This window comes from Mercenaria mercenaria, chromosome 13 (assembly GCF_021730395.1).
Source record: "Mercenaria mercenaria strain notata chromosome 13, MADL_Memer_1, whole genome shotgun sequence".
Classification (NCBI taxonomy): domain Eukaryota; kingdom Metazoa; phylum Mollusca; class Bivalvia; order Venerida; family Veneridae; genus Mercenaria; species Mercenaria mercenaria.
In genome coordinates this window covers 63,342,407-63,368,771 of record NC_069373.1, presented here as the reverse complement: position 1 = coordinate 63,368,771, position 26,365 = coordinate 63,342,407, and the positions used below count along the sequence as shown (strand labels likewise).

General features: G+C 35.3%; 1 protein-coding gene across 1 annotated transcript; it reads right to left on the bottom strand.

The window, feature by feature from the left end:
• Window positions 1–1,196: 1,196 nt before the first annotated feature.
• Window positions 1,197–25,974, bottom strand: LOC123529609 (adiponectin receptor protein-like). Its single transcript, XM_045310005.2, has 8 exons — window positions 25,838–25,974; window positions 12,464–12,575; window positions 11,313–11,418; window positions 9,445–9,757; window positions 8,577–8,757; window positions 7,945–8,132; window positions 7,100–7,293; window positions 1,197–3,157 (listed from the first exon to the last, which is right to left on the bottom strand). Exons 2-8 carry the CDS (start codon window positions 12,559–12,561, stop codon window positions 3,032–3,034), a joined length of 1,206 nt encoding a protein of 401 aa, XP_045165940.1. The 5' UTR covers window positions 12,562–12,575; window positions 25,838–25,974; the 3' UTR covers window positions 1,197–3,031.
• Window positions 25,975–26,365: the final 391 nt, after the last annotated feature.

Here is a 26,365-nt window from a genome sequence, read left to right as displayed (position 1 = left end):
AGAAAATGTAATAAATATCTATATTAAAGTATTACATACTTCACAATTCAGCCAGAACAATTATTATAATGTTATTAACAACACAAAGTCACCTTAAGTCAAACACATGAGTAATTACATAGTAATGAAATCTTCACGTTTCAGAAAATTCTGAACAAATGTTTGTAACTGACAGCAAGACAAAACTTCAGCATTTGGTTCTGCTTCATTCATTCCTCAAGCCAGAAATACCCCTACTGGCAAGTGGCCCAATTATGTTCAGTACCCTATTTAGACCATTCTTCAGATTCTTCTAGAGAAAGTTTCTTACCTTAACAATTGTCGTAAAATGTTTTATCTATATTTTTTAAACTGTGTTTTTATTTGCATCAATCAGTGTCAAAATTCAATAGAACAATCATGTTTCATTTCTCCAGCACCATGACAACTTACTTGTTTGAAAGTTTCGTGGGTGCAGAAGGTATGATCAAATCTGACATGCACAACATGCCACTTTCAATCCTTAATTATATTTCGGAAAATCGAAAGGATTTTTTACTGCACAACTTATAAACAGCTTAATTGCTTTCAAAGTTGGTTCTAAATAGGTTAATTTAGCTCACAGACTAAATAGGGTACTGTGCTTATGATTTTGTGCAATTTAGGTACCCATACCCCTCTGGAGCCCCAGCATGATAAACATTCAAAATTTATGAAAATAAGTTAAAGTGGAAAACTGCGCATTTTTCAAGTACAAATCAAGCTGAAGTAGATGTGTGAGAAAAAAAGGGTGAAGGAAATTACAGCTTTTAACCCAATATAACAAACTCTTCCTGTTACCAGTACAAGATAATTACTTTCCAAATATGACTTTTCTTATTTTGACTGGGGCAGTCATTTTTAAAAAAGTCAAACTGCACGCAGGAGTTGCTTCCCTTCAACTAGAGAAATCTCTACCTATAGGTAAGGGAGATCACTGCGTAGAAGACTGAAGAAAAAAACTATTATCTTATTAGTCTGATTTCTTTATTTCTAGAGCATCAACTTCAAATACTTATGCGGCATTATCGTTAATTTAACAAATTTAGATGCACAGCAACCGAAAATTGCTTTTATAAAACATTCACCAAAAACACACTATGTGCAGTAAGATGCGCATAATGCCACTTTAATCAAATTATGGGACTAGGTTTATAAATACATGTATTTGTATAGTCTTTCTATTGTTCTACTTTTTTTTACATACAGCAATACAAGACTTTGAGTTTTTCTGTCAGTATCAGGTATACTTTTAATTTTTAAAATTTTGACATCAAAAGGTTGACTTTGGTACAGTCAACAATCACAATTAAAACAAACCTACAACCTACCAACATATTGTTCATCTCTACAAGTAACAACATGTCTGTGAAACTGGAAACTTTGAAAAACAAAGAATATTAAAATTTAAGTTTGATCCATATTCCACAATTCATTTCTTTTTCAAAGTCTACAAACTCACCTATTATAGGTCACAATAATTGATAGGAATCACAATCTTGCCTTTGATTTATTTAATTAACTAAAAAATTTAAATTGTAATACATAAAGGAGGAACAACTGCTGAAAAAAAGCTATTTTTCTCTAAAACAAAAAAAATGTTGTTTTTTTCCCAGTTATTTGACACTGGTACAGTAGCCTATAATCCTAAATTTCTGACCAGTATACACATGTTCCCCATAGGGTACAGACAACTTACCAATGACACTCTGATGTTTGAGAAGTGACTTTGGACATAAAACTGTGAGCCAACGGCAACATTACGCTGGCCATATCTTAACCCGTCCCCTGACTGAAAACCTCTTACGATTGGTGGAAGAAGCTCTGTTTCTATTTATAGTGTCATGTTCCAATTAAATCAAAAGAATTGTGTTTTCAATTGAGGTGTATAAGTTACACCTACATTTCATATTTCTGCATAAATACACCCATAGATGGATGATATTTACATTTGTGTATGAATCCTTTTGAAAGGACCAATCTGCAGAACATTGTTTTACTGACAAATTCTTTAAATAATTTATACATGTCATAATGACTTTATATGCAATAAGGGGACTTTCTCGTTTTTGCTGTAACATTTACTCAAATAAAGGCAAAAGTCAAATAGTACATTTTAAAATTCAGATACATATATATAAATGTGATTAATGACAACAGATCTAGATAAAAGGATGACTTTTAATATTTTTACAAGCTTCCAATGAAGAAGTCTTGCACATGGTGCAGAGAAGTGACATATGAAATGGCATAAAATAATATTGTAAGTAAATCAGATTTCAGCATTATCAGTGTAACTTCCGAAAACCACACACACCTCAAAGACCAGAATAAAAGACAGTTTTTGGAAGATCTGCAGTCGAACAAATATCTACTTGTTTATGTATGCAATTTTTGAAAGTAAAATTTTACTGAAATAAGTAAAATTTTTCAAAAATATCTTCCAGTGTTCAGAATTTGGAAGTTCTGGTATTCAGAAGTATGGTCTATATAGAAAATAGGAGGAAAATCGGTACCAAGGAAACTGTCGGATTTTCGGAATTTTCCGGTTTTTGATAGGTCCGGTATTCAGAAGTTCCACTGTAATAATTTACTATTTCAATCTGAAATGTAACATTCTACATTATTCATACAGAAAAAGAAAGCTCAGTTGTAAGACTTAAGCCAGATTTCCTCATTTTTAACCTATCTGAATCATATCAAAATTTGTTTTTCTGGCTTACATTACATAGCAAGAAACATAAAGAAAATTAATGTAAACAATTTCTAGAACCCCTTTCTGCATAGACAAGAAACAATACTTCTTTGTAAATTCACCAGCAGCCTTTCTTTAACATTTTAAAGGTTTCTCAAATATATATTATATCTATGGACTACCATTGGCATATTTTAGTTTTCTTCTTGTTCTACAAATCATGTATAAAAATTAAGAAGTCTTTATGTATAATATCGAAGGTACAGTATCATCTCTTTGATTTTCTACAGGTTTTTTTTTTCTTTGAAGATTTCAATCCTAGAAGAATTTTGTGGAGAGACAATCTCCGAAAGTCAGTCTGTAATTTGCTATTTCTGTAATACCGTGGTAGTGCACAAAAGCGGCTGCAAGAACAAACACGTGAAATATCTGGTGACTTTGGAACTGAAAAGAGAAAACATTATTTTTCTGTATAACATGTTGGATGTAATTTATTTATTTATTTGGATTTAACGGCGCACCAACACAGTATAGGTTATATGGCACAAAACAGGACTACAAATTTTGGTTTCACATTTCATTTACATCGAAATAAAAACATGAGGTATGGAATCAAAATTTGCATACCTGCTGGAATCACAGAGTTACAGCAAAACCAAGTGTTAAGACCCTATTAGTCGCCTCTTATGATCATGCAACAGTAAGGCAGTGGTTCCAATTCTTTTCATACTAAGATCGTCCCAGAACCACATGGGGCATGTGAGATATAAAACAGAGCCAGTCTGAACCACCAAATGCATTGGTCTCAAACCATATTAACAACAAGAGGACCATGATGGTCCTGAATCGCTCACCTCTTCCCACATGACCCAGTTTTGAGTATGACGTCGTTTTTTCTATTATTTGACATAGTGACCTAGTTTTTGAGCTCATGTGACCCAGTTTTGAATTTGACCTAGATATTATCAAGATAAAAATTCTGACCAATTTTCATGAAGATCCATTGAAAAATATGGTCTCTAGAGAGGTCACAAGGTTTTCCTATTATTTGACCTATTGACCTACTTTACCTAGATATCATAAAGGTGAACATTCTCACTAATTTTCATGAAGATCTCATGAAAAATATGGCCTCTAGAGAGGTCACAAGGTTTTTCTATTTTTAGACTTTCTGACCTAGGTTTTGATTGCACATGACCCTGTTTCGAACTTGACCTACATATCATCAAGATGAACATTCAGACCAACTTTCATACAGATCCCATGAAAAATATGGCCTTAAGAGAGAGGTCACAAGGTTTTTCTATTATTTGACCTACTGACCTAGTTTTTGAAGGCACGTGACCCACTTTCGAACTAGATCTAGATATCATCAAGGTGAACATTCTGAACAATTTTCATGAAGATCTCATGAAATATATGGCCTCTAGAGAGGTCACAAGGTTTTTCTATTTTTAGACCTACTGACCTAGTTTTTGACTGCATGTGACCCAGTTTCGAACTTGACCTAGATATCATCAAGATGAACATTCTGACCAAATTTCATACAGATCCCATGAAAAATATGGCCTTTAGAGAGGTCACAAGGTTTTTCTATTTTTAGACCTACTGACCTAGTTTTTGAAGGCACGTGACCGAGTTTCAAACTTGACCTAGATATCATCAAGGTGAACATTCTGACCAATTTTTATGAAGATCTTGTGGAATATATGGCCTCTAGAGAGGTCACAAGGTTTTTCTATTTTTAGACCTACTGACCTAGTTTTTGATCGCACATGACCCTGTTTCGAACCTGACCTAGATATCATCAAGATGAACATTCAGACCAATTTTCATACAGATCCCATGAAAAATATGGCCTTTAGAGAGGTCACAAGGTTTTTCTATTATTTGACCTACTGACCTAGTTTTTGAAGGCACGTGACCCACTTTCGAACCTGACCTAGATATCATCAAGATGAACATTCAGACCAACTTTCATAAAGAGCCCATGAAAAATATGGCCTCTAGAGAGGTCACAAGGTTTTTCTATTATTTGACCTACTGACCTAGTTTTTGAAGGCACGTGACCCACTTTCGAACTTGACCTAGATATCATCAAGGTGAACATTCTGACCAATTTTCATGAAGATCTCATGAAATATATGGCCTCTAGAGAGGTCACAAGGTTTTTCTATTTTTAGACCTACCGACCTAGTTTTTGGCCGAACGTGACCCAGTTTCAAAATTAACCTAGATATCATCAAGGTGAACATTCTGACAAACTTTCATAAAGATCCATTGAAAATTATGGCCTCTAGAATGGTCACAAGGTTTTTCTATTTTTACACCTACTGACCTAGTTATTGGCCGCACGTGACCCAGATTCGAACTTATCCTAGATATCATCAAGGTGAACATTCTGACCAACTTTCATGAAGATCCACTGAAAATTATGGCCTCTAGAGTGGTCACAAGGTTTTTCTATTTTTAGACCTACTGACCTAGTTATTGGCCGCACATGACCCAGTTTTGAACCTGACCTAGAATTTACCAAGATGAACATTCTGACCCATTTTCATAAAGATCCCATGAAAACTGTCTAGAGATGTCACAAGGAAAAGTTTACGCACGCACTGACGCACGGATGACGGACGCTTCGTGACAGGTGAGCTAAAAATGTGAAAAACCTTCCAGAGGCATGGAATATTTATATAGGAAATACAGTTTTACCATTAATCTACCACTTTCACTGGCTTAGACAAGCTTCCGATATACTGGTATTATCCATTTTTATAAAATATGAAATTTAAAATAATTAACTGAAACATAAAATTATTCACATGACACTCGGTGAGTGACTCCAGACTAATGAAAATAGATAAGAAAGGGCCAGTCCTTAGAATATCTTTGTTTCCACTCATGAAATATATGCCAGTATTTTTCTTTTAAATACATGAATTTTCCTTTTGCATAAAGGTTTCACCCTTGAAAAAGCATCCTTTGTCTACAAAAAGCATCTAAATGCAATTCAATTTTGGTCTCTACCAAGCTACTCATTCCTAATTAAATTGATTTAAAACCGTTCTTCTATATTTAGTAATAACGACCTTGACCCTTGAATTGTCACTGGCAATATCTTGGCTCTTTAATATGAACTTAAACACTTTTTTTTTATTAATAATGACAAACAACAAGAGCACCGCCTTACAGGTGCTGACGCTCAGCTGATTTTTTTGGATAATAGAAAAATTGTCCTACCCATGATTTTCTAAGTCCAAAAAGGGCCATAATTCTTGCAAAAAGCAGGATGGAGTTATGTTTCTTGATGTACAGAGTCAGTTTATGATGGTGAACAACAGTTGCAAGTTTCAAAGCAATAGCTCTGATTGTTTAGGAGAAAAGTTTACCTAAACATAAAATTTAACCAATAAATCTGATATTTTCTAAGACCAAAAGGGGCCATAATTCTTGCACATTGCAGGATGGAGTTATGTTTCTTGCTGTACAGGGTCAGCTATTGATGGTGAACAAGTGTTGCAAGTTTTAAAGCAATAGTTTTGATAGTTTATGAGAAAAACTGACCTAAACATAAAAGTTAACCAAGAAATCTGATTTCCTAAGTCCAAAAGGGGCAATAATTCTTGCAAAAAGCAGGACAGAGTTATGTTTTTTAATGTACAGGGTCAGCGAACGATGGTGAACAACTGTTGCAAGTTTCAAAGCAATAGCTTTGATAGTTCAGGAGAAAAGTTGACCTAAACATAAAACTTAACCAAGAAATCTGATATTTTCTAAGTCCAAAAGTGGCCATAATTCTTGCAAAAAGCAAGACAGAGTTATGTTTCTTGCTGTACTGGGTCAGCGAATGATGGTGAACAAGAGTTGCAAGTTTCAAAGCAATAGCTTTGATAGTTTAGGAGAAAAAATAACCTAAACATAAAACTTAACCAAGAAATCTGATATTTTCTAAGTCCAAAAGGGGCCATAATTCTTGCAAAAAGCAGGATGGAGTTATGTTTCTTGCTGTGCAGGGTCCGCTATTGATGGTGAACAAGTGTTGCAAGTTTCAAAGCAATAGCTTTGATAGTTTAGGAGAAAAGCTGACCTAAACATAAAACTTAACCAGCAACGCCGACGCCGATCAAAAAATCAGATGAGCTAAAAATGTGAGTAACTTATATGTTTATTGGTAATTCCATTTCTTTTCTTCCCATAATTATTTGAACCTAAAAAATTTAAACCAAAATTAGAAATTTAGATTTTTTAAAAACTGTATCTTACAATAAAATATTTTGGAATGTGGTGTTTTTTTTCAGGTTGCATGTGGGAGGGGAAACAAACAATATAAAATAAAAAAAAAAAAAAAAAAAAAAAAGAAACATGCTAGAATTCTGTAGTACATACCCAGATATCAAATTTTCCTGGGAAGAATCTTTCTGGAATTCTCACTGCATAGATAACTGCACCCGTAATATAAAGGACGGCCATCAGGCAAAGCCAGCCAAGTGATGCCTTATTTACTGCATCCCAGAATCCCACAGTACTTACAATATGTATAGCTGGTATCACTCCACTTAGACCAAACGCTATAAACACTCCTGAAATATAACCATCAATGGTTAGGTTTTGTTTTGTTACGTGTTTAGTCACATCGACATAATACAGATCAAAAGACAATTTTTCTGCCTTCAGATGTCATTTCAGGCAAAAACAGACACCTGGGTACTAGCATATCCACTGGCCATCAATGATTAGGTTTTTCAATATCGATTTGACATTGTTACTCATGTTTATACAAAAAGACTTTTAATATACAGCATTTCAAGTTCTTTATAATATACTACTGGTAGTCAATATCTAAAACAACACTTTAACCAAAAGCTCAACTTTGTTGGCCTGTCAGTGAAATATGAAATTTCACCTCAAACATGTCTCTAACAACTATGTACAAGAATCACTCACTCATAAAACTTGCTTAGATTTTACAACAAAAATTAAAGATTTTCATTGGTTAATAGACTACAATGATCATTCAATGATTTGGACCTAGCTGCCCACAAGGCAAGCCAACCTTTATGTTAACCACAGCAAATGGTTCCTATATAAAACTTCTATTGTTCAGTGGGAATAAATTCCCTAAGCTCTCACTGGATATAAACCAAACACAAGCAACTCTAGCAATACAAAACTACAGAACAACTGATGCATGTAATTTTCCACATACATGTATAAAATAGTCAATGACTTACCTGCTCTGAGAGCCCGAAATCTTGGCTCACTAAATTTGTCCCATAAGGACACCACAATACAAGCTGTGCCGAGTGAAAATGTCAGTACCATATAAATGATCTTCACTCCCATTTGACAGTAGAAGCCGTAGTATAACCAGGGAACAAATGATCCCATGGTAAGGAACGCTATCCCACAATAATCCAACCTAAAAAACATTGTTTACATAAAAACTTTTGCTGAATTTAACACTGTTTTCAACTATAAATTTATAATAATACAGTTACATACAAATGTCAATTAATCTACCAAGTGTTCTTGAATTTTATTTACTGGCAACTTACGAATTAAAACACAGATGAATCAAATTTTTGGCAAACAGGCATGATTAACATTCACCTTGTCCTGGGGTCAAACTTGCAACATATTGATTGGTCATACAATGTTCTGCTTGTAAATGATGTGATGAATTTTACAAATGATTATGAAATTATTAGATTTTCAATACTGGTATATACGTATTTAAGACAATAGCTGCCATTTCTGTGTGAATAAGACTGTAAACCATGAAATCACTAAACAAAGCCAACAAAAAACTACCCAATCTTAAAGTATTAAAGATGCAAGAATTTAGCAATATAGAAGTACTTACTTATTGAAGAGTTTGCCTATTCTCTGTGAATGATTAAACACTGTATGAAAGACCCAAGAAAATCCTAAGCACATGATGGCGCCCATGAAGAACGCAGAAAACACAGCTTTTTCTTGCCACTGGATTTCTAGTGTTGGTCGAGACAAAAAATAGGCCGTGATCCCAACAAAAGCGATCATACCTAGAAAATGAAAATGGTAATAATCATAAAAGTTTTTACCATAAATGACTGTGTACAACATGTATGTTTTCACCTCAATTTACAGACTTATTTTGTAATATGCAGATAGAAACATACAAGGCATTGTCCACATATTAAGATCAATCTGAGGCAGACAGAAAGCATTAGATCTGTTCTCATGTTATTTGTGTACAATCCCTGTATAAGTTACTATTTAAATCAGGGAATGTGTCAGTTTTACAAATAAAACCAAAATAATGCCACTGCATCGAGTTCATAGGTATATAAGATTTTGCAGCTTTAATTTAATATTAAATGTGTTTCTATTGAAGCCTAAATTTGAACTGAAGTAAACATTACAGTCAATATAGTCATGGCACTAATTATATAACATGATATCAAATATTAATCAATACTAAAGTTAAGAGAAACTCTTGTCTAAACAAAATTTTGAAGATATTTTTAACCTTTAACCTGCTGATGGCAAGTGATTTTGCCTTTGCGACCAGTGCAGACCAAGATCAGCCTGCACGGACTCTTGGTCTGCACTGTTTGCTATTCCTGTCCTAAAATTTTCAGTGAACACCCTTTCGAATAATAAGTGGTACTGCCCAAACTGAATGATGGACCAGTCCATTTTAGAAATTTAGCAGGGAAAAGGTTAAGTTTAGTAGAGGGTTTACATACCTAATAAGTGTGTCCATATATTTCCTGTTTCAGTGTGTATACGAAAAACAGACTTGAAGCAAGCCACAAATGAATTTGTTGGTAATCTGTGACCTTTATGTAAGAAATCGTTATCTCGTAACCAGTTCGGCAGCGAGTTATGATGGACTACTCGCCATCCGGCCTCCCATACTTTCTTTACAAATTCTTCTGCTTGTTCAGCTGCTCTGCAGGGTGCGGTAAAAAAATCACCAACACGAGAATGAATTTCTGAGTCATCATCTTCATCCTCATCTTCCTCAATGATTGATGTATTTAAAGACCTGCTATTTACCTGCAATTAGAAACTTCATTGATATACATCTATTTTTTTCATCAAATTAATTAACATTAAGTACTCTGTCCACTGTAGTTCCAAAAGTCTAAGTTTGATTTATTTGGGAATGTTGTCATTAATTTGCAGAAAACCAGTTAGTAAAATGTAATAGTCCTGAATCAAGAAGTACTGGGTAGGTTGAAAGACCATCAATAAATAACCAAGTTACAGTTCATTCTTCCAGCTACTCATCATGATAATAAATCATTTGCCAAGGTTAACTTCCATCACTGGTATTCTTACAGACAGACAGACAGACGGACAGAAAAGGTGACCCCATCCCCCGACCCCCCCCCCCCACCCCAAAAAAAATTCATTCCTTATTTTAGATTTTTTCCAAACAAACTTCATATACATGTTCACCACTATGAAGTTATGGGGCCCATCAAGTTTCAGACAGATTGCCCAAGTAACTCCCCCATTCTGGCCGCAGAAAAATAAATAACTGGATTTAGAAGTCCTTGAGATATGAGCATGACCGCTACATGTTCATGATATATACAACATTTTCTTTCATTTGGACAGAATCTGTAGGTGTGGAGTACACAAGAGTGTTGGACTAACCATTCAAACATTCTATCCCTCCTGCCAGGGACACTAGGAGGATTGTTTCTTCTGGTGTAGACTTTGATAGTAAATAACTATTTCAAGTTTCATGTCAAAAGCTTAATTAGTAACAGAGATATTTGACTTTATTAAAAACTTTAACCAAAAAATTACAAGTTTAAAAGGGGCCTTACTCTGTCAAAATTCAAATCAGAGTTGTGTGGATTGTTTCTCCTAGTGTAGACTTTGATAGTAAATAACTATTTTATGTTTCAAGTGAAAAGCTTTAATAGTGACAGAGATATTTGACTTTATCAAAAACTTTAACCAAAAATTCTAAGTTAAAAAGGGGCATAGTTTTGTCAAAATTCAAATCAAGAGTTATGGGATTGTTTCTCCTGGTGTAGACTTTGATGGTTAATAAGTATTTTAAGTTTCAAGTCAATAGCTTTGATAGTAAGAGAGATATTTGACTTTATCAAAAACTTTAACCAACGGCGATGCCGGGGCAAGAGCAATAGCTCCACTTTTTCTTCGAAAAGTTGAGCTAAAAACGTTTGTTTCACAAAGTTATTGTTTGTAATTATGTGAAACACATTTATAATGCATACATGTATATGCTTACAGCCACTTCATCAAAATAATTTATAAATATGCAAAATTGGATTTTATCTTCTTGCTTCTTATCATGTATTAGATGCAAATCCCTTTAACTATGTCAAGTTTGAAATATCAAGCTCAATTTTTAACTTTAAAGTAATTTATATTAACTATTATTGGGAAAAAATCTCAGAAGGACAAATGAAGTAAACTATATTTCAATGCATATTTGTATATGAAAAACTGAAGTTTTTCAAATACAATCTACCTCAATATCAATCTTACATAATGCTACAAATTGGTTTCAACAGCATTCAAGGCAAGACTTCACATCACTGAGGAGTCAAAACACTCCTCTCTTACTCACCTTTGACCCATTGCCCAGTAAATGTCCATTTACAGATTTCTCGTAACTACTGCTCCCTGATGCCACATCTTCTTCATCATCACTACTGGTGTTTATATACACATTTCTGTAACAGAATCATAGTAACTGTTACAGAAAAGCCATTACCAATTGCTAGGTAAAGTCCAATTTTCTTTTTTCTTAAAATGAGAGGGTGTTTTTTTATTTTTTACTTTTTTACTTCTGATAACAGATCGTACCGTATAGCGGGTTATTTCTACGGGGGGAATATTTCTGCGTTTCTGCGGTCTCTCGGTAGAATCGCAAAAATATTTCAAGCAGAATATTCATCCAGCAAAAATTTAAAAAGCAAAAAATCTGCATTTGTTCACCAACGTTGTTTCATGCTATGTTACCCGAGGCAATCCGAAGTTCACGATGGCATTGTCTAATTATTGGAAATTAGCGTCGACATCTAACAAGTACCGATAATTGTATAATTAGGTGTGATGATCAATCAAAGTCCTAACTGTTAATCCCTCAGAAAACGTTTTTTTTGTCAATGAAATAAACTGTGTGAATTTCATTTGAGTTGTCCTTATTAATCCCTTGTGAAGATCTTCCGAACTATACTTTAGTAACCTTTATACATGTGTAACCGTTATGCTGATATACCGTAGTTTGCATTTGTAGTTTGTATAATTGTTGTTGGACTTATATTTTTTCAATTCACATGTTATTATATCCTACAATGTATTCATTAAAAGTAAAGTTACTTTACAGCAGTTACCAGTAAATTAGTTTATTGTTTACATATGCTATCATTCTCACGACGCCCGATCATACGGGGAATAACCTCCTCATTGGCATCGAAATCGCAGAAATTTCTCTTCCTTTTATGTGAAAACGCAGAAATTAAACACGCAGTAATTTGTTTCACAATTTTTGGGGTCAAAACGCAGAATATTTTGACCGCAGAAATAACCCGCTATACGGTATTCTTTACAAAAAGGCACAAAATGGCAGGCTAATCATGGTCTGCACTAGTCACAAAGGCAGAATCACTTGCCGCCAGCAGGCTTTATAAAGGTTAAACTGGTACGGAAACTATAGGTCTTCACAAGTGGTCTTAAATCACAGGTTTGTCTGTATTAAGATACAAAGACACTTACGGATTTCTGTTATTACCACTACTATTGGCACATTTTGGTTGTAAGATCACAGGTTCTGGCTCTATATACAGCCCAATCTCTGATGATGGTCCTGCCATTCTCTAGAACAAATCTGAAATAACAACAACTTGAAATGACATATTATTTAAAATAACAAGTGAATGAAGTATTGCCATGCAATACAAAGTCCCCTACTGTAAGGCATCTAATTTTCTCTACTGCAGTATAACATAATGAACTGATATCTGTCAATGATGTATAAACAATATTGTAGTTTATTACATACCTATATAAATTCTGTAAAAAAATCGGTTGTATTTTACAATTAAATATGAACAGGCAGAAAAAATCTGTATTGTACCTTTTAAATTCCGTATTGTACCTTCCGTATTGTATGCTGCCGGACTACTTTCATTAATATGCATGACCTGACACAATTCTATAAATAGCGTACATAAAAACTTCACTTAGATCCATTTTAATATCGATAAACATTGAATATTTCATTTAATAACAAAACAACAAACAAAAAGGTAGAGGTATATATAAAAGGGTCATTATAACAGTAGCTCGATCTGGGATTTTGTATTCGGCTCTCGTGGATTTTGCAGGTCGGATCACACTCGGCGCTTGTGCTCCTCGTGAGATTCGATCTGACAAAAATCCACTCGAGCCGAATACAGCATCCGCAATCGAGCTACTGTTATAATAACCCAGTTATATATACAATATGTTATAACAAAACACTTGGGATTAAAATTTACATATATAAAAACCTACAGGTAGTTGTTTTCATATGGAATTTTTTGGCCGATTATAAAAAAGTTATCATATAAGTTATAGAAACAACAATGGGAAATTAATCCTAAAAAAGAAGTTATATATATAATGGAAGTCCACAAGAAACTGTTGTACCACAGAAAAGTGGTCTCGATTTTTTCTTATGGCCAGTAATAAAAAAGTTACAATATAATCTATTTATAATAACAACAAGGGGACATAATTCTAAAAACAAGGCAATCTGTCTCATGGTGGTAAACATTTGTGCCATGTTACATCAAAATCCTTCCATGCATGAAGAAGAAGTTCTCTGGACAAAGTCATTCTTAAATTTGACCTTTGACCTCTAAGTGTGACCTTGACCTTAGACTAGAGACTTTGTTCTTGCACATGACAATACGTGTCATGGTGGTGAACATTTGTGCCAAGTTACATCAAAATCCTTCCATGCTTGAAGAAGAAATGCTCCGGACAAAGTCATTCTTTTATCTGACCTTTGGCTTCTAAGTGTGACCTTGACCTTAGACCTAGGGCCCGGATTTTGCGCATGACATGTTGTCTTATTCAGGGGAATATTTTTGCAAACTGATATTTAAATCCTGTTTTGTATGGCAAAGTTATAGACCGGACAGGAAAAAACTCTTATTGACCTTTGGGCTCCGAGTGTGACCTTGACCTTTAAGCTAGGGTTCTGGGTGTTGGGCATGACACGTCATCACGGAGAACATTTATGCCAAGAAATATTGTAATCCCTTGATGGATGACACAGTTCTGGACTGGACAGGAAAAAACCCTATTGACCTTTGACCTCCAATTGTGAACTTGACCTTTGAGCCAGGGGTCCGGGTTTTGTGCAGGACACATTGTCTCATCTTGGGGAACATTTGAGCCAAGTAATATCAAAATCCCTTCATGGATGGCAGAGTTATAGACCGGACAGGAAAAAAGCCCTGTTGACCTTTGACCCCCAATCATGACCTTGACCTTTAAGCCAGGGGTCCGGGATTTGCGCATGACACGTCGTCTCACCATGGGAAACATTTGTGCCATGTGATATCAAAATTCATGAATGACTGACAGTTATGGAGCGGACATGAAACAGACCCTGTTCATGCCATGTTAACATTTTACTGCTAAGTGTGACCTTGACCTTTGAGCTAGGGGTCTGAAAGTTGTGCATGTCACATTGTCTTATTATGAGGTACATTTGTGCCAAGTAATATAAAAATCCCTTCATGGATGGCAGAGTTATGGACCGGACAGGAAAAAAGCCCCGTTGACCTTTGACCTCCAACTGTGACCTTGACTTTTGCGTTAAGGGTCTGGATTTTGCGCAAGACACTTCGTCTCACCATGGGGAACATTTGTGCCAAGTAATATTAAAATCCCTTCAAGGATGAGTTATGGACTGGACACGAAATTGCGGACGGATAGAATGACCGAAAAGCGTATTCCTATAGTCTCTGAAACTGGTTTTCAACCAGTAGGGGACTAATAACTTTAAACATAGAAAAAAATTAATGATCTGCACGAGGTTGTTCAAAATTATTTGCCTTACAGTGAATGTACAGTGAAATGTCTTCAATAGAGAAAGTACACAGCCTGATTTGCCAGCATTATCAAATGAATTTTAAAGTTGGGAAATGTACGTGCATGCATTTAGGGAAGGACAGTGTTGACACAAATACTATATATCTGGAGATACCACTAATGAAAATTTTAATAAAGGAGGAGATATGGGAGTTATTTTTGACGATGAACTCAAGTTAAATGACCACATTGCATTAAAAATGAAACAAGAGGGTCATGATGACCCTGGATCGCTCACCTGAGTATTATGAGCTACATGTTTCAAAGATCAAACTGATGATAAAATATTAAGAAAGTCTGCAAAGCAATATACCCCTCCTTCTTGGAAGGGGGTCATAATAAAGAGCCATAACTTTGTGAAAAAATCATTCAAATGGAACATGCATCGCACATGCACAACAATAATCCAGGCTTTCACATGATGCCCCTCACCCTCTGAAACAGCCTAATGCTTTCTCGTTGAACCGAGACTTGTGATCATTTGTACTAGCTCTCAAAAACTAAGGCTTTTTTTGGGAAAAACTTCTTTTTTTAAAGTTAAGAACAAAATATATAATTGTGTTTGCAGACAAAAATGTTTTACAGCAAGTGGTTTCTGTTTCCTATAAGAAGGTTATATATTACCCCACTGATTTTAAATAAGCAAATTTTGTGCCAGAATTTTCTGTAATGTATTTTTTCTTTTTTTTTTGGTTGGATTTAACGTCGCACCAACACATGATAGGTCATATGGCAACTTTCCAGCTTTAATGGTGGAGGAAGACCCCAGGTGCCCCTCCCTGCATTATTTCATCACGAATGGGCACCTGGGTAGAACCACCGACCTGCCGTTAGCCAGCTGGATGGCTTCCTGTAATGTATATTTCTATTTTAATGTGAGTAATACTATTATGATTTGCCACAACATGCATAAAATTTAGAAACAGGAAATAGCTGCAAGCGCAAATTTTCCAAAGGCTCGGAATTAGAAAAAGAGGCATATAGAAATGATTAATATAGGGTCATAACTAAGTGAAATATCATCAAAATGGAACCCGCTTCTCACACACACAACTAGGCTTGGTACTGATAATAATTACAAGGTTTGATGGAAATCTAGCATAGAATCAAGTATATCAGATACTAGTATCTGGGGGCATAATAAAACAATGAATCTGGATTCAGGGGATTTAGCCGTCCGTAAATTGATTTCTAAATGAATAAGTAATGATTTTATATAGTTTTAACTGCTATTTACTAATTTATAATTTACTTAAGATATCAATACTTATCTGTAAACAAAATATTGTGTGAATACATACCAAAGTATATTTTTCATCTCCTCAAGTAGATTACTTATTTTTCAGTCGATAAAACGAATGAGATCACCATGTTTGTATACAAATCCATTGATATTCTATTTTTAGAAATGATAAAACATAGATTGCCGTACGTCCATGTTATTTTGTAAAAAGTGATGTTTTTCTAACAGCCTAAACTTTAATTCTTAAAACACAAATTTATAAAAAACTAGAATGTGTCTGTAGGACACAGGGTGTGCCCCCCACACTGGTACATTTGTCACAAATGAGGAGAAATAATTCAAATGTTTGCAGTCTTAATGGGGTATAGCCTCAACAAACATTTTATGAAAAGGATTCATTATTCTAGGCCATATACTTTTTGAGCTATGAGCATCACAAACAAAAATCCACTATTTTGGCTATTTCAAGAGCCATAACTTTGTAATAAATGCTAAGATTCTCATGAAGAATGCCAAGTGTGCAAGGACACATCATGATAAAGATCCAAGCTAGGTTTCATAAATTTACATCAAATACTTTTTGAGCTAGACACATAATTAGGTGAAAATGTGCATTTTTTTTACTATTTCAGGGGCCATAACTTTAAAAATAGGGGGTGGAGCCAGCCAAAAAGTAAGAGGTGTGCAAGTTTATATCATGATAAAGACTTATGCAAGTTTTCAATAATTTATATTAAATACTTTTTAAACTAGGTGCATCGAAAGGTGAAAATGTGCATTTTTGACTATTTCAGGGGCCATAACTCTGAAAATAGGGTGCGGACCAAAATGAAAAATAGGACGTGCGCAAGTTCATATCATGATTAAGACTCATGCAAGGCTTCATGAATCTATATCAAACACTTTTTGAGCTAGGCGTGTCACAAGGTAAAAATGTGCATTTTTGACTATTTCAGAGGCCATAACTCTGAAAATAGGGGGCGGAGCCAGACGAAAAATAGGAGGTGCACAAGTTCATATCATGATAAAGACTCTCGCATGGTTTCATCAATTTATATCAAATACTTTTTGAGCTAGGCGTGTCACAAGGTGAAAATGTACATTTTTGACTATTTCAGGGGCCATAACTCAGAAAATAGGGGGAGGAGCCAGACGAAAAAGAGAAGGTGCGCAAGTTCATATCATGATAAAGACTCATGCAAGGTTTCATCAATTTATATCAATTACTTTTTGAGCTAGGCACGTCACAAAGTGAAAATGTGCATTTTTGACTATTTCAGGGGCCATAACTCCGAAAATAGGGGGCAAAGCCAGACAAAAAAAAGGAGGTGTGCAAGTTCATATCATGATTAAGACTCATGCAAGGTTTCATGAATCTATATCAAACACTTTTTGAGTTAGGCGCGTCACAAAGTGAAAATGTGCATTTTTGACTATTTCAGGGGCCATTACTCTGAAAATAGGGGAAGGAGCCAGAAGAAAAATAGGAGGTGCGCAAGTACATATCATGATTAAGACTCATGCAAGGTTTCATCAATTTATATCAAACACTTTTCAAGCTAGGCGCGTCACGAACTTCGGACGGATGCACGGAAGGACGGACGGACAGACGGACGCTCGGATAAGACCAAATCTATATGCTACCACCACTCATGGGGGGGCACAAAAATTGATGAATGGAAATTGGAAACTTTATAAAACAAGCAATTCATTAATTAATTCTGACTATTATTTCGAAATTAAATGAATTAATTATGAACGCTTAATTGCTGTTTTTCTAAAACTTTTGAACATCACACTGCCGATATTGAAATTAAATGTCATTTGAAACAGTTATTCATTTAAACAAGAGCACCGCCTTGCGGGTGCTGACGCTCATCTGATTTTTTTTGTATAATAGAAATATTGTTCTACCCATGATTTTCTAAGTCTAAAAAGGGCCATCATTCTTGCAAAAAGCAGGATAGAGTTATGTTTCTTGATGTACAGTGTCCACTTATGATTGTGAAAAACTGTTGCAAGTTTTAAAGCAATAGCTTTGATAGTTTATGAGAAAAGTTGCCTTAAACATAATACTCAACCAAGAAAATGATTTTCTAAGTCCAAAAGGGGCAATAATTATTGCAAAAAGGAGGATGGAGTTATGTTGCTTGCTGTACAGGGTCAGCTTATGATGGTGAACAAGTGTTGCAAGTTTCAAAGCAATAGCTTTGATAGTTTAAGAGAAAAAGTTGACCTAAACATAAAACTTAACCAAAAAATCTGATATTTTCTAAGTCCAAAAGGGGCCATAAATCTTGCAAAAAGCAGGATGGAGTTATGTTTCTTGCTGTACAGGGTCAGCTTATGATGGTGGACAAGTGTTGCAAGTTTTAAAGCAATAGCTTTGATAGTTTAGGATAAAAGCTGACCTAAACATAAAACTTAACCAAGAAAACTGATTTTCTAAGTCCAAAAGGGGCAATAATTCTTGCAAAAAGCAAGATGGAGTTATGTTTCTTGATGTACAGGGTCTGCTTATGATGGTGAACAAGTATTCCAAGTTTCAAAGCAATAGCTTTGATAGTTTAGGAGAAAAGTTGACCTAAACATAAAACTTAACCAAGAAATCTGATATTTTCTAAGTACAAAAGGGGCCATAAATCTTGCAAAAAGCAAGATGGAGTTATGTTTCTTGCTATACAGGGTCAGCTTATGATGGTGAACAAGTCTTCCAAGTTTCAAAGCAATAGCTTTGATAGTTTAGGAGAAAAGCTGACCTAAACATAAAACTTAACCAGGCAACGCCGACGCAGACGCCGACGCCGACGCCGACGCCGACGCCGACAACCGCTCAAGTGATGACAATAACTCATCATTTTTTTTCAAAAAATCAGATGAGCTAAAAAAAATATTTGAATATTAAAATATGAAAATTGTAAGTATTTCAAAACTGTATAATTTTGTAAATCCAGTGAAAAAGTTGCTAAAATTTTAAAATTCAGATTCCATAAATACATTGTTTTGCCTGCCACCAGAGGAACAGATTTTAATGAGTGACGTCATAGCGATCTGGCCATTACTAATTTCTGCAAACTTTCGTTTTATCAGCTGAAAATGCAGTGACTTATTCGAGACGATTAAAAGTTCATCTTCAGTATTTCTTGCATACCAGACGGGGATTTCTGGTATCTTTACCGGTGCTGGAAAAATCCATCTTACACCCCGGGGTGTAAGATGACTCTTGTGCTGTAAATGACATATAACGAACTACATATATGTAGAAGATTTATGTAGTAATTTATATTTTATTTAAAAAATGGAATAAAACTTCAATACCTTGACAGTTTCTATTGGTTCCTGATAGTATATTTTTCGATTCAAATCACGTTATTTCATCAAAAACGTTACGCTGCAACTGATATAACAAAACAGGAACTAAACATTGTTGTTTGTTTTGAAACGTCTTTCCAGTTTATGGATCTTGGTTTCCCGCGCTTTGTTTAAATACACTGCCATAAGAAATAGCTCTAAAAAGAAAGCCGTTCAATTGATTTTATTTTTATTATTATTTCTTAAAATCGGTATGCAAGAAAAAGATTCTGTCACTGGTTATAAGTGCAGATGAAAATATCTGTCTCTCGGGTAACTGTTTAGGCGGTAACTCAGCAGGGAGCCTCGTTACCGCCTAAACAGTTACCCTCGAGGCCGGATTTCCCACCTGCACCTACAACCAGTGAAAGAATCTTATAGCATTGATTCAAACAAAATTTTGTTTGCAGATAAGTATCGATATCTTTAGTAAATAACAGGTATCATTAATTACTTATTGATCAAGGTATTTATTACCGGACAGCTAAAATTCCGAGGATTTTCTTACCATCCAGTAACAGTTGGGCACTTCCTTATTGATATGTTATTTATGTTCTAACCATTAGTACCACGATAAGACATTTGTTACACTTTTTAATGCCTCTTTACTAATAATGAGCTGGTCTGTGTAAACACCCCGCAATACCTGTATTTTTATAGAAAGCTTTGAATTTAACTGTTTTTATTGCAGCTTTATCCTCCCGGGATTAGTGTTACGAGTCTGCTACTAAGGATACACCTATATTCACTCAATTTCAACTTCAACTTTACACTGCCATAAAATCAATACTGATTACACTTGGCAGGCGCTTGCAGGAGCAGTTATTAGTTTAAAAGATATGTTAAGTGCATGGGGGTTAAAAGTATATATCGCATATACATAATGTTGCAAAGATAAAAGATCTACAGATCTAAGGTTAAAAACAGAATACATCTGTCTACAGAAAGCATGAGTCAAGTAGACTCCGGCTTGACTGGACATAATATATTGGAAGACTGTTCCATAGCCTGATGGTCCTTGGGAAGAAGGATGTGGCATGGTAGTTGGTCTTAGAATGTGGGATTAGATAATTAAGATTTCTAGTAGGGAGGAGGTGATGGTTATCCACTACTCAGGGTTTTCCCGGACGCAGGTTTTCTGCATCCCTGACGCGCTTTTACTGCTTTGAACTCGCATTTTTCAGTGCCTCTGCGTCCACTGGCACTCGACCCGCAAAATCGTTCACGAAACTCCTTTGCACTGAAGCCTCCTTTGTGAGATACCCATGTATAATGCACAGTTTTTTTACCCCTGGGACCAACCCCGAATCGTGGGTGCGCATTTATACACAGGTATAGACAATTTTCCAACTTCAAAACAAGTTTTTTTACCGATGTTCGCCATTTTTGTTAAGGGAAACTACTCTCCACGCTAACTGTCACCACTAAAATCTAAGATTGCCGTTACGTTCCATAAAAGATCAAATGTTTTATTTTTCTTTCAAACAAAATTAATTTCATATAAATTAAGAAGTATTGTGATAAAAGAAATATAATTAAATCACAAAAATTATGATACTACTTAAGGATCAAGTATTATCTTTAACCGAGATCAAACTGAGAACAACATAACTGGCACCAGGTGACACGTTAATGTGTGTGTGTTCGGGTTTAACGTCTTTTTCAACAGTTTTTCAGTCATATAAACGATGGTGTTTACTTGTAGCAGTGAGCACAATGCCCAACTTTATAGTGCTGCCTCACTGGAATATCACGCCGTAGACACGTGATATGATACCCCACCCAGTCACATTATACTGACACCGGGCTGACCAGTCCTAGCACTACCCTCTTAATGCTGAGCGCCAAGCGAGGAAGCTACTAGTACCATTTTTTACGTCTTTGGTATGACGCGGCCGGGGATCGAACCCACGACCTCCCCCACTCGAAGCAGACGCTCTACCACTAGGCTACCGAGGCGGTGACACGTTAATTGCCGGTAATTACTGGCTATTTGATCGTAACAAAGAGTATCACACCTTTTATTATCGGTCTGAATTGAGAAGCTCATGATTGTCATTTTGAAAGATACCATTCCGAAATATTGAATCATCTGCTATCTAAATTAAAAAGATACAAGTTCATTCGGTTTTAGGGTAAATTTTTAGGAAGTGTCTAGCCGTCCGGTAACCGGACACCTAGCCTGCGTTCTAGCCGTCCTGTTACCGGACGACTAGCAAATCCTTAGGGGATTTTCTAGTCCTCCGGTAATTGATTTCTTAATGAATTAGTAATGATTTTATATAGTTTTAAATGTTATTTACTTAAGATATCAATACTTATCTGATTTTTCAGTCAATAAAACGAACGAGATCGTGTTTGTATACAAATCCGTTGATATTCTATTTTTCGATATGATAAAACATTGTTCACCGAACATCCATGTACGTTATTTTGTTAAAGTGATGTTTTTCGAACAGCCTAAACTTTAATTCTTAAAACAAAATATATTTGTTTTGAAGAATAGAAAACATATAAAACAAGAAATTCATTAATTAATTTTGACATTATTTCGAAATAAAATGGATTAATTATAAACGCTTAACTACTGTTTTACTAAAAGTTTTTCTATTGAAATTAAATGTCATTTGAAACAGTAATTCATTTAAAAAATATTTGAATACTAAATATGAAAATTGTAAGTAGAATCTATTTCAAAACTTTCATTTTGAAAATCCACTGAAAAAGTTGTTAAAATTTAAAAATTCCGAAAATAAAAGCCATCAGATGAACAGATTTTAATGAGTGACGTCACGGCGATCTCGCCATTATTGATTTCGGCAAACTTCTGTTTTATCGGCTGATTAATGCAGTGATTTATTGTAAATCTTCAATATGTATTCACTAAAAATTTTGTTTGCAGATAACTATCGATATCTTTAAGTAAATAACATTAAAACTACATAAAATCATTATTTATTCATTCGGAAATCTATTACCGGATGGCTAGAAAATCCCCAGATGGCTAGAATGCAGGCTAGGCGTCCGGTTACCGGAGGACTAGACACTTCCAAATTTTTATAGTAATAATGTCCATTTTCAAAATCAGTAATTTGTGGACCCCCAAAAATTATTAGGGACCCTTAAATTAGCAGCCATGGGAGTCCATGGACTCCCAAATAAAACAAGCAAATTCGATGAATTGGTATCCCCCGCCGAAAGGGTTTGTGGTGAGGAATGGCAAAAAAATATATCCGTTAAAGATGTTAATAAGAAGCAAACAATTTCATTAGTCAAAATCAATTTAACAGAAAACAAATGTTTAATTAAAGAGTACACAATAAATGTATAATACTTTGATCCTGACTAAAGAATTTATTTTGAATGGGATATGCTTTTTGTAATAAGCTTAGCTTTTAAAATTAAATGCAGTTAACTGAAATGTGAGCTTGAAGTTTAACTGGAATGAAATATTGTCTTTGAGTGGTTTGGCACCAGGTGTTGCTGATTAACATGTACATTTGAACTTAAAAGAACAAATGTCCTTAAAAGAACACAGGTAAGATATCTTGAACATGACTGAGGGCAAGGTTTGAACATTTAAAAAAAAAAAAAAAAGGAATGGAAATATAATTATACATGTATATATTTATTTTTTTAGGGGGTGGGGGTGCGGGGGAACGGGAGAGGAAACAAAATTTCACATGTTGATTATAAATTTTGATGGAAAATTAAAAATGAAAAAAAAAAAAAAAAAAAAAGGTAAAAGGGTGAAGTTGGGGGGGGGGGGGGGGGGGGGGGGGGGGCAAAGGATGCATGATTAGTGGTGGGCATGACTGTATGGAGGAGTGAGGTGGGGGAACTTGCATGTTGATAAATAATCATGAAAAAAATCTAAAATAAGAAATGAAAAAAAAAAAAAAATATTATTTTTTGGGGGGGGGGGGGGGGGGGGGTTTGGGAGGGGGTGTGACCAAGGCAAGTGGGTGACCAGGTGTAGGTGCGCAACTTCACATGTTTCTAATAAATGTTCACAGAAAAGAATGAAAGAAATTTAATGAAATTCTGCCGAATGGTAAGTTTGCTATTTACAAATATGTGGATTTTGGGGGGGGGGGGGGGGGGGGGGTGCAGAAGATGCATGATCAGTGGTGGGCATGACAGTATGGAGGAGTGAGGTTGGGAAATGGTACAACTTGCATGCTGATAAATAATCATGGAAGGTTTGAAAAAAATCTAAAATAATGAAAAAAAATAAAAAAACATTTTTTTTTGGGGGGGGGGGGGGGGACGAGGGGGCTTGGGATGGGGAGGGAGTGTGACCAAGGCAAGTAGGTGACGAGGTGTGGGTGCGTAACTTCACATGTTTATAATAAATGTTCACAGAAAAGAATGAAAGAGATTTAATGAAATTCTGCCAAATGGTAAGTTTGTTATGTACAAATATGTGGATTTTGAGACAATTAAAGGGCAATAACTCTGAAGTTACAAAAGAAATCCGTACAAAATTGTGTGTGCACAACCACATTATAGTGCTCTAAATTCTGTTAAAGTTTCATAGTTTAAGGTCAAATATATCAAAAGTTATGATGCAGAAATTGCCATATTTATAGATCTATAGTACCCTATATTAGTTAACACTAGAAACTTCTAAGGGTTATAACTTTGGTGTTACTTGGGCAATCTGTCTGAAACTTGATTTATGGTTTTTTTGGGGTTTTTTTTTTTTGGGGGGGGGGGGGGGGGTACACAACTTCACATGTTTACAATAAATGTTCATGGAAAAGAATGAAAGAAATTGAATGAAATTCTACCAAATGGTAAGTTTGTTATGTACAAATATGTGGATTTTTATACAATTAAAGGGCAATAACTCTAAATTTACAAATAAATCCAAACGAAATTGTGTGTACACAACCACATTATGGTGATCTAAATTCTGTTTAAGTTTCATAGTTCTAGGTGAAATATATCAAAAGTTATGATGCAGAAATTGCCATATCTATAGTACCCTATATAGTTAACACTAGAAACTTCTAAGACCCATAACTCTGGTGTTACTTGGGCAATCTGACTGAAACTTGACGGGCCGCAAGAACTCATAGTGGTGAACAAGTATATGAAGTTTTAAATAAATATTCCCAACCATTTCCTAGATATGGCTCCGGACGGACGGACGGACGGAAAGACGGACGGAAGGATGGACAACGCCAAAACTATATCCCTCCGACTTTCGTCGGGGGATAAAAACCCGAGGGAAAACCCTGACTACTACATGGTTGGATCTTATTTTATAGAACATGATCAGGGAGCATGGTTTCTATGTTGTTGGAGCGTTTTCCAATCGAGAGTATTGACCATGTCTGTGACACTACTGGTGTAACTGTAGTCATTTTTTTATTGCTAAATATGGTAAAAATACAATAAAACAGTTCAATTCAAAGCTTTCTATATAAATAAATGTATCCTGGGGTGTTTACCCCGACCCATAACGAGTTTTACGTAATCAGGTAGACGGAAACACAGGTGGCAGTAACGTACCTAGGATACAGTATGGGTCCATGGGCCATATGCACTTAAATTTATTACAATTATAATGTTTTCTTAGGGAAAAAATGACAAAAAGCCATTTTGAAAAAAATTTTGCTCCTGTGACAATGAGCCATCTACAAGGTAGAAATGAACAGTTTCACACGTGCATTGCTACCAGGTCCGTATTTTTTTTTCAAAACAATATTTCCTTATCAATGATTGGCCGCCTTTTCGGCAAGAGATTAATCTTTCAGAAAAACCTTACTTCAAAACCCAGTTCCAAACCGTTTACGCATCATGAGCGAGCAACGGCGTACAAAACGATAGTGATTTCTCCACCCGAAAAAATCCCACACATTTTTCGCACCGAAGTCTCCCCCCGTGGCCCTGCCCAAAAAAGTTCTTTCAAATCCAGCGTCTGTACTGTCTCGACCATCGCGGCTGTTGACATTCTAAGCAAGTATTTTTATTTTAACCACTAACCATATCGTCTGTGTTCCGGCTCTGCGTAGTAAATTTGACTGCGCAACATCAAGCTGGGATTTATTCTCCTATTCCTTGGACAAGAAAATCGTGTTTACATTGCGAAGTAAGTTGTCTTTAGTTTTTCTGAGCATTGATAGCATATGGGAGATTTTTTAAACATATTGAAACGGTAACAGAAGTTGTTGTATGATCGAGACATGTGCTCAGTTTGATTAAAAAAGCGAAAATATATTGGTTGAAGGTTGGCACGGGCGGATTGGGAGGGGGGACAGGTTCTGACCCCCAAGTGTCTGTGCCTGTGGACGGAAACAGGGAAACCAACAGAAGGGTAAATCAAAGGTAAATAATAACCAATCCTTTCATCATCCGAGGGAACGAAGACAGTATATTGCCAGAGTTATATCATAACTTACACTTTTTTGTTGTTAGAGATATAATTTATGTCATAATTTCCGACTTAAAAGTTAGTCAACAAAAACAAAAATGTCCTTCACCAACGGCAGATTTTCAGCTGGTTACAGTATACACAATGCACCTAGCATTACACAGCCAGGTACCAACATCTTAGTAATTAGACGCTGCTTTTAGGGTAAAGATCACCAATTTAAATCGTTCTTCTTTACATATAAAAACGACAATTTTAGGTCGTATTTACCTGTCATCACTTTTTCCTACACCTATTTCTTGAAAGTTATATCAAAGAAAATAGAACAGTTTTCATAGTAAAATGCCAGTCAGAGATAATCTGCTACCCTAAAAATGCGTCATATTAGGACAGTAAACCACTACTTTCAGTTTTGATCTACTTAATCGTGTTTGTCGGAAAATAGATTTAAGCTATATGTTTGTACTTATCCGACATTAAATAAATCGTCTTGTATCTTGTATCAAACCTCGCCATTTATTTACTTTGGACTTCTTTCAAATACACCACAAAAGCA

Excerpts from the sequence above, each read along its gene's own strand:
- LOC123529609 (XM_045310005.2), bottom strand. The coding sequence starts at position 12,561 with ATGGCAGGACCATCATCAGAGATTGGGCTGTATATAGAGCCAGAACCT. Across the intron at positions 9,758-11,312 it reads TACTGGGCAATGGGTCAAAG|GTAAATAGCAGGTCTTTAAA; the intron begins GTGAGTAAGAGA and ends TTCTAATTGCAG. Across the intron at positions 8,133-8,576 it reads ATAGGCAAACTCTTCAATAA|GTTGGATTATTGTGGGATAG; the intron begins GTAAGTACTTCT and ends AATGTTTTTTAG.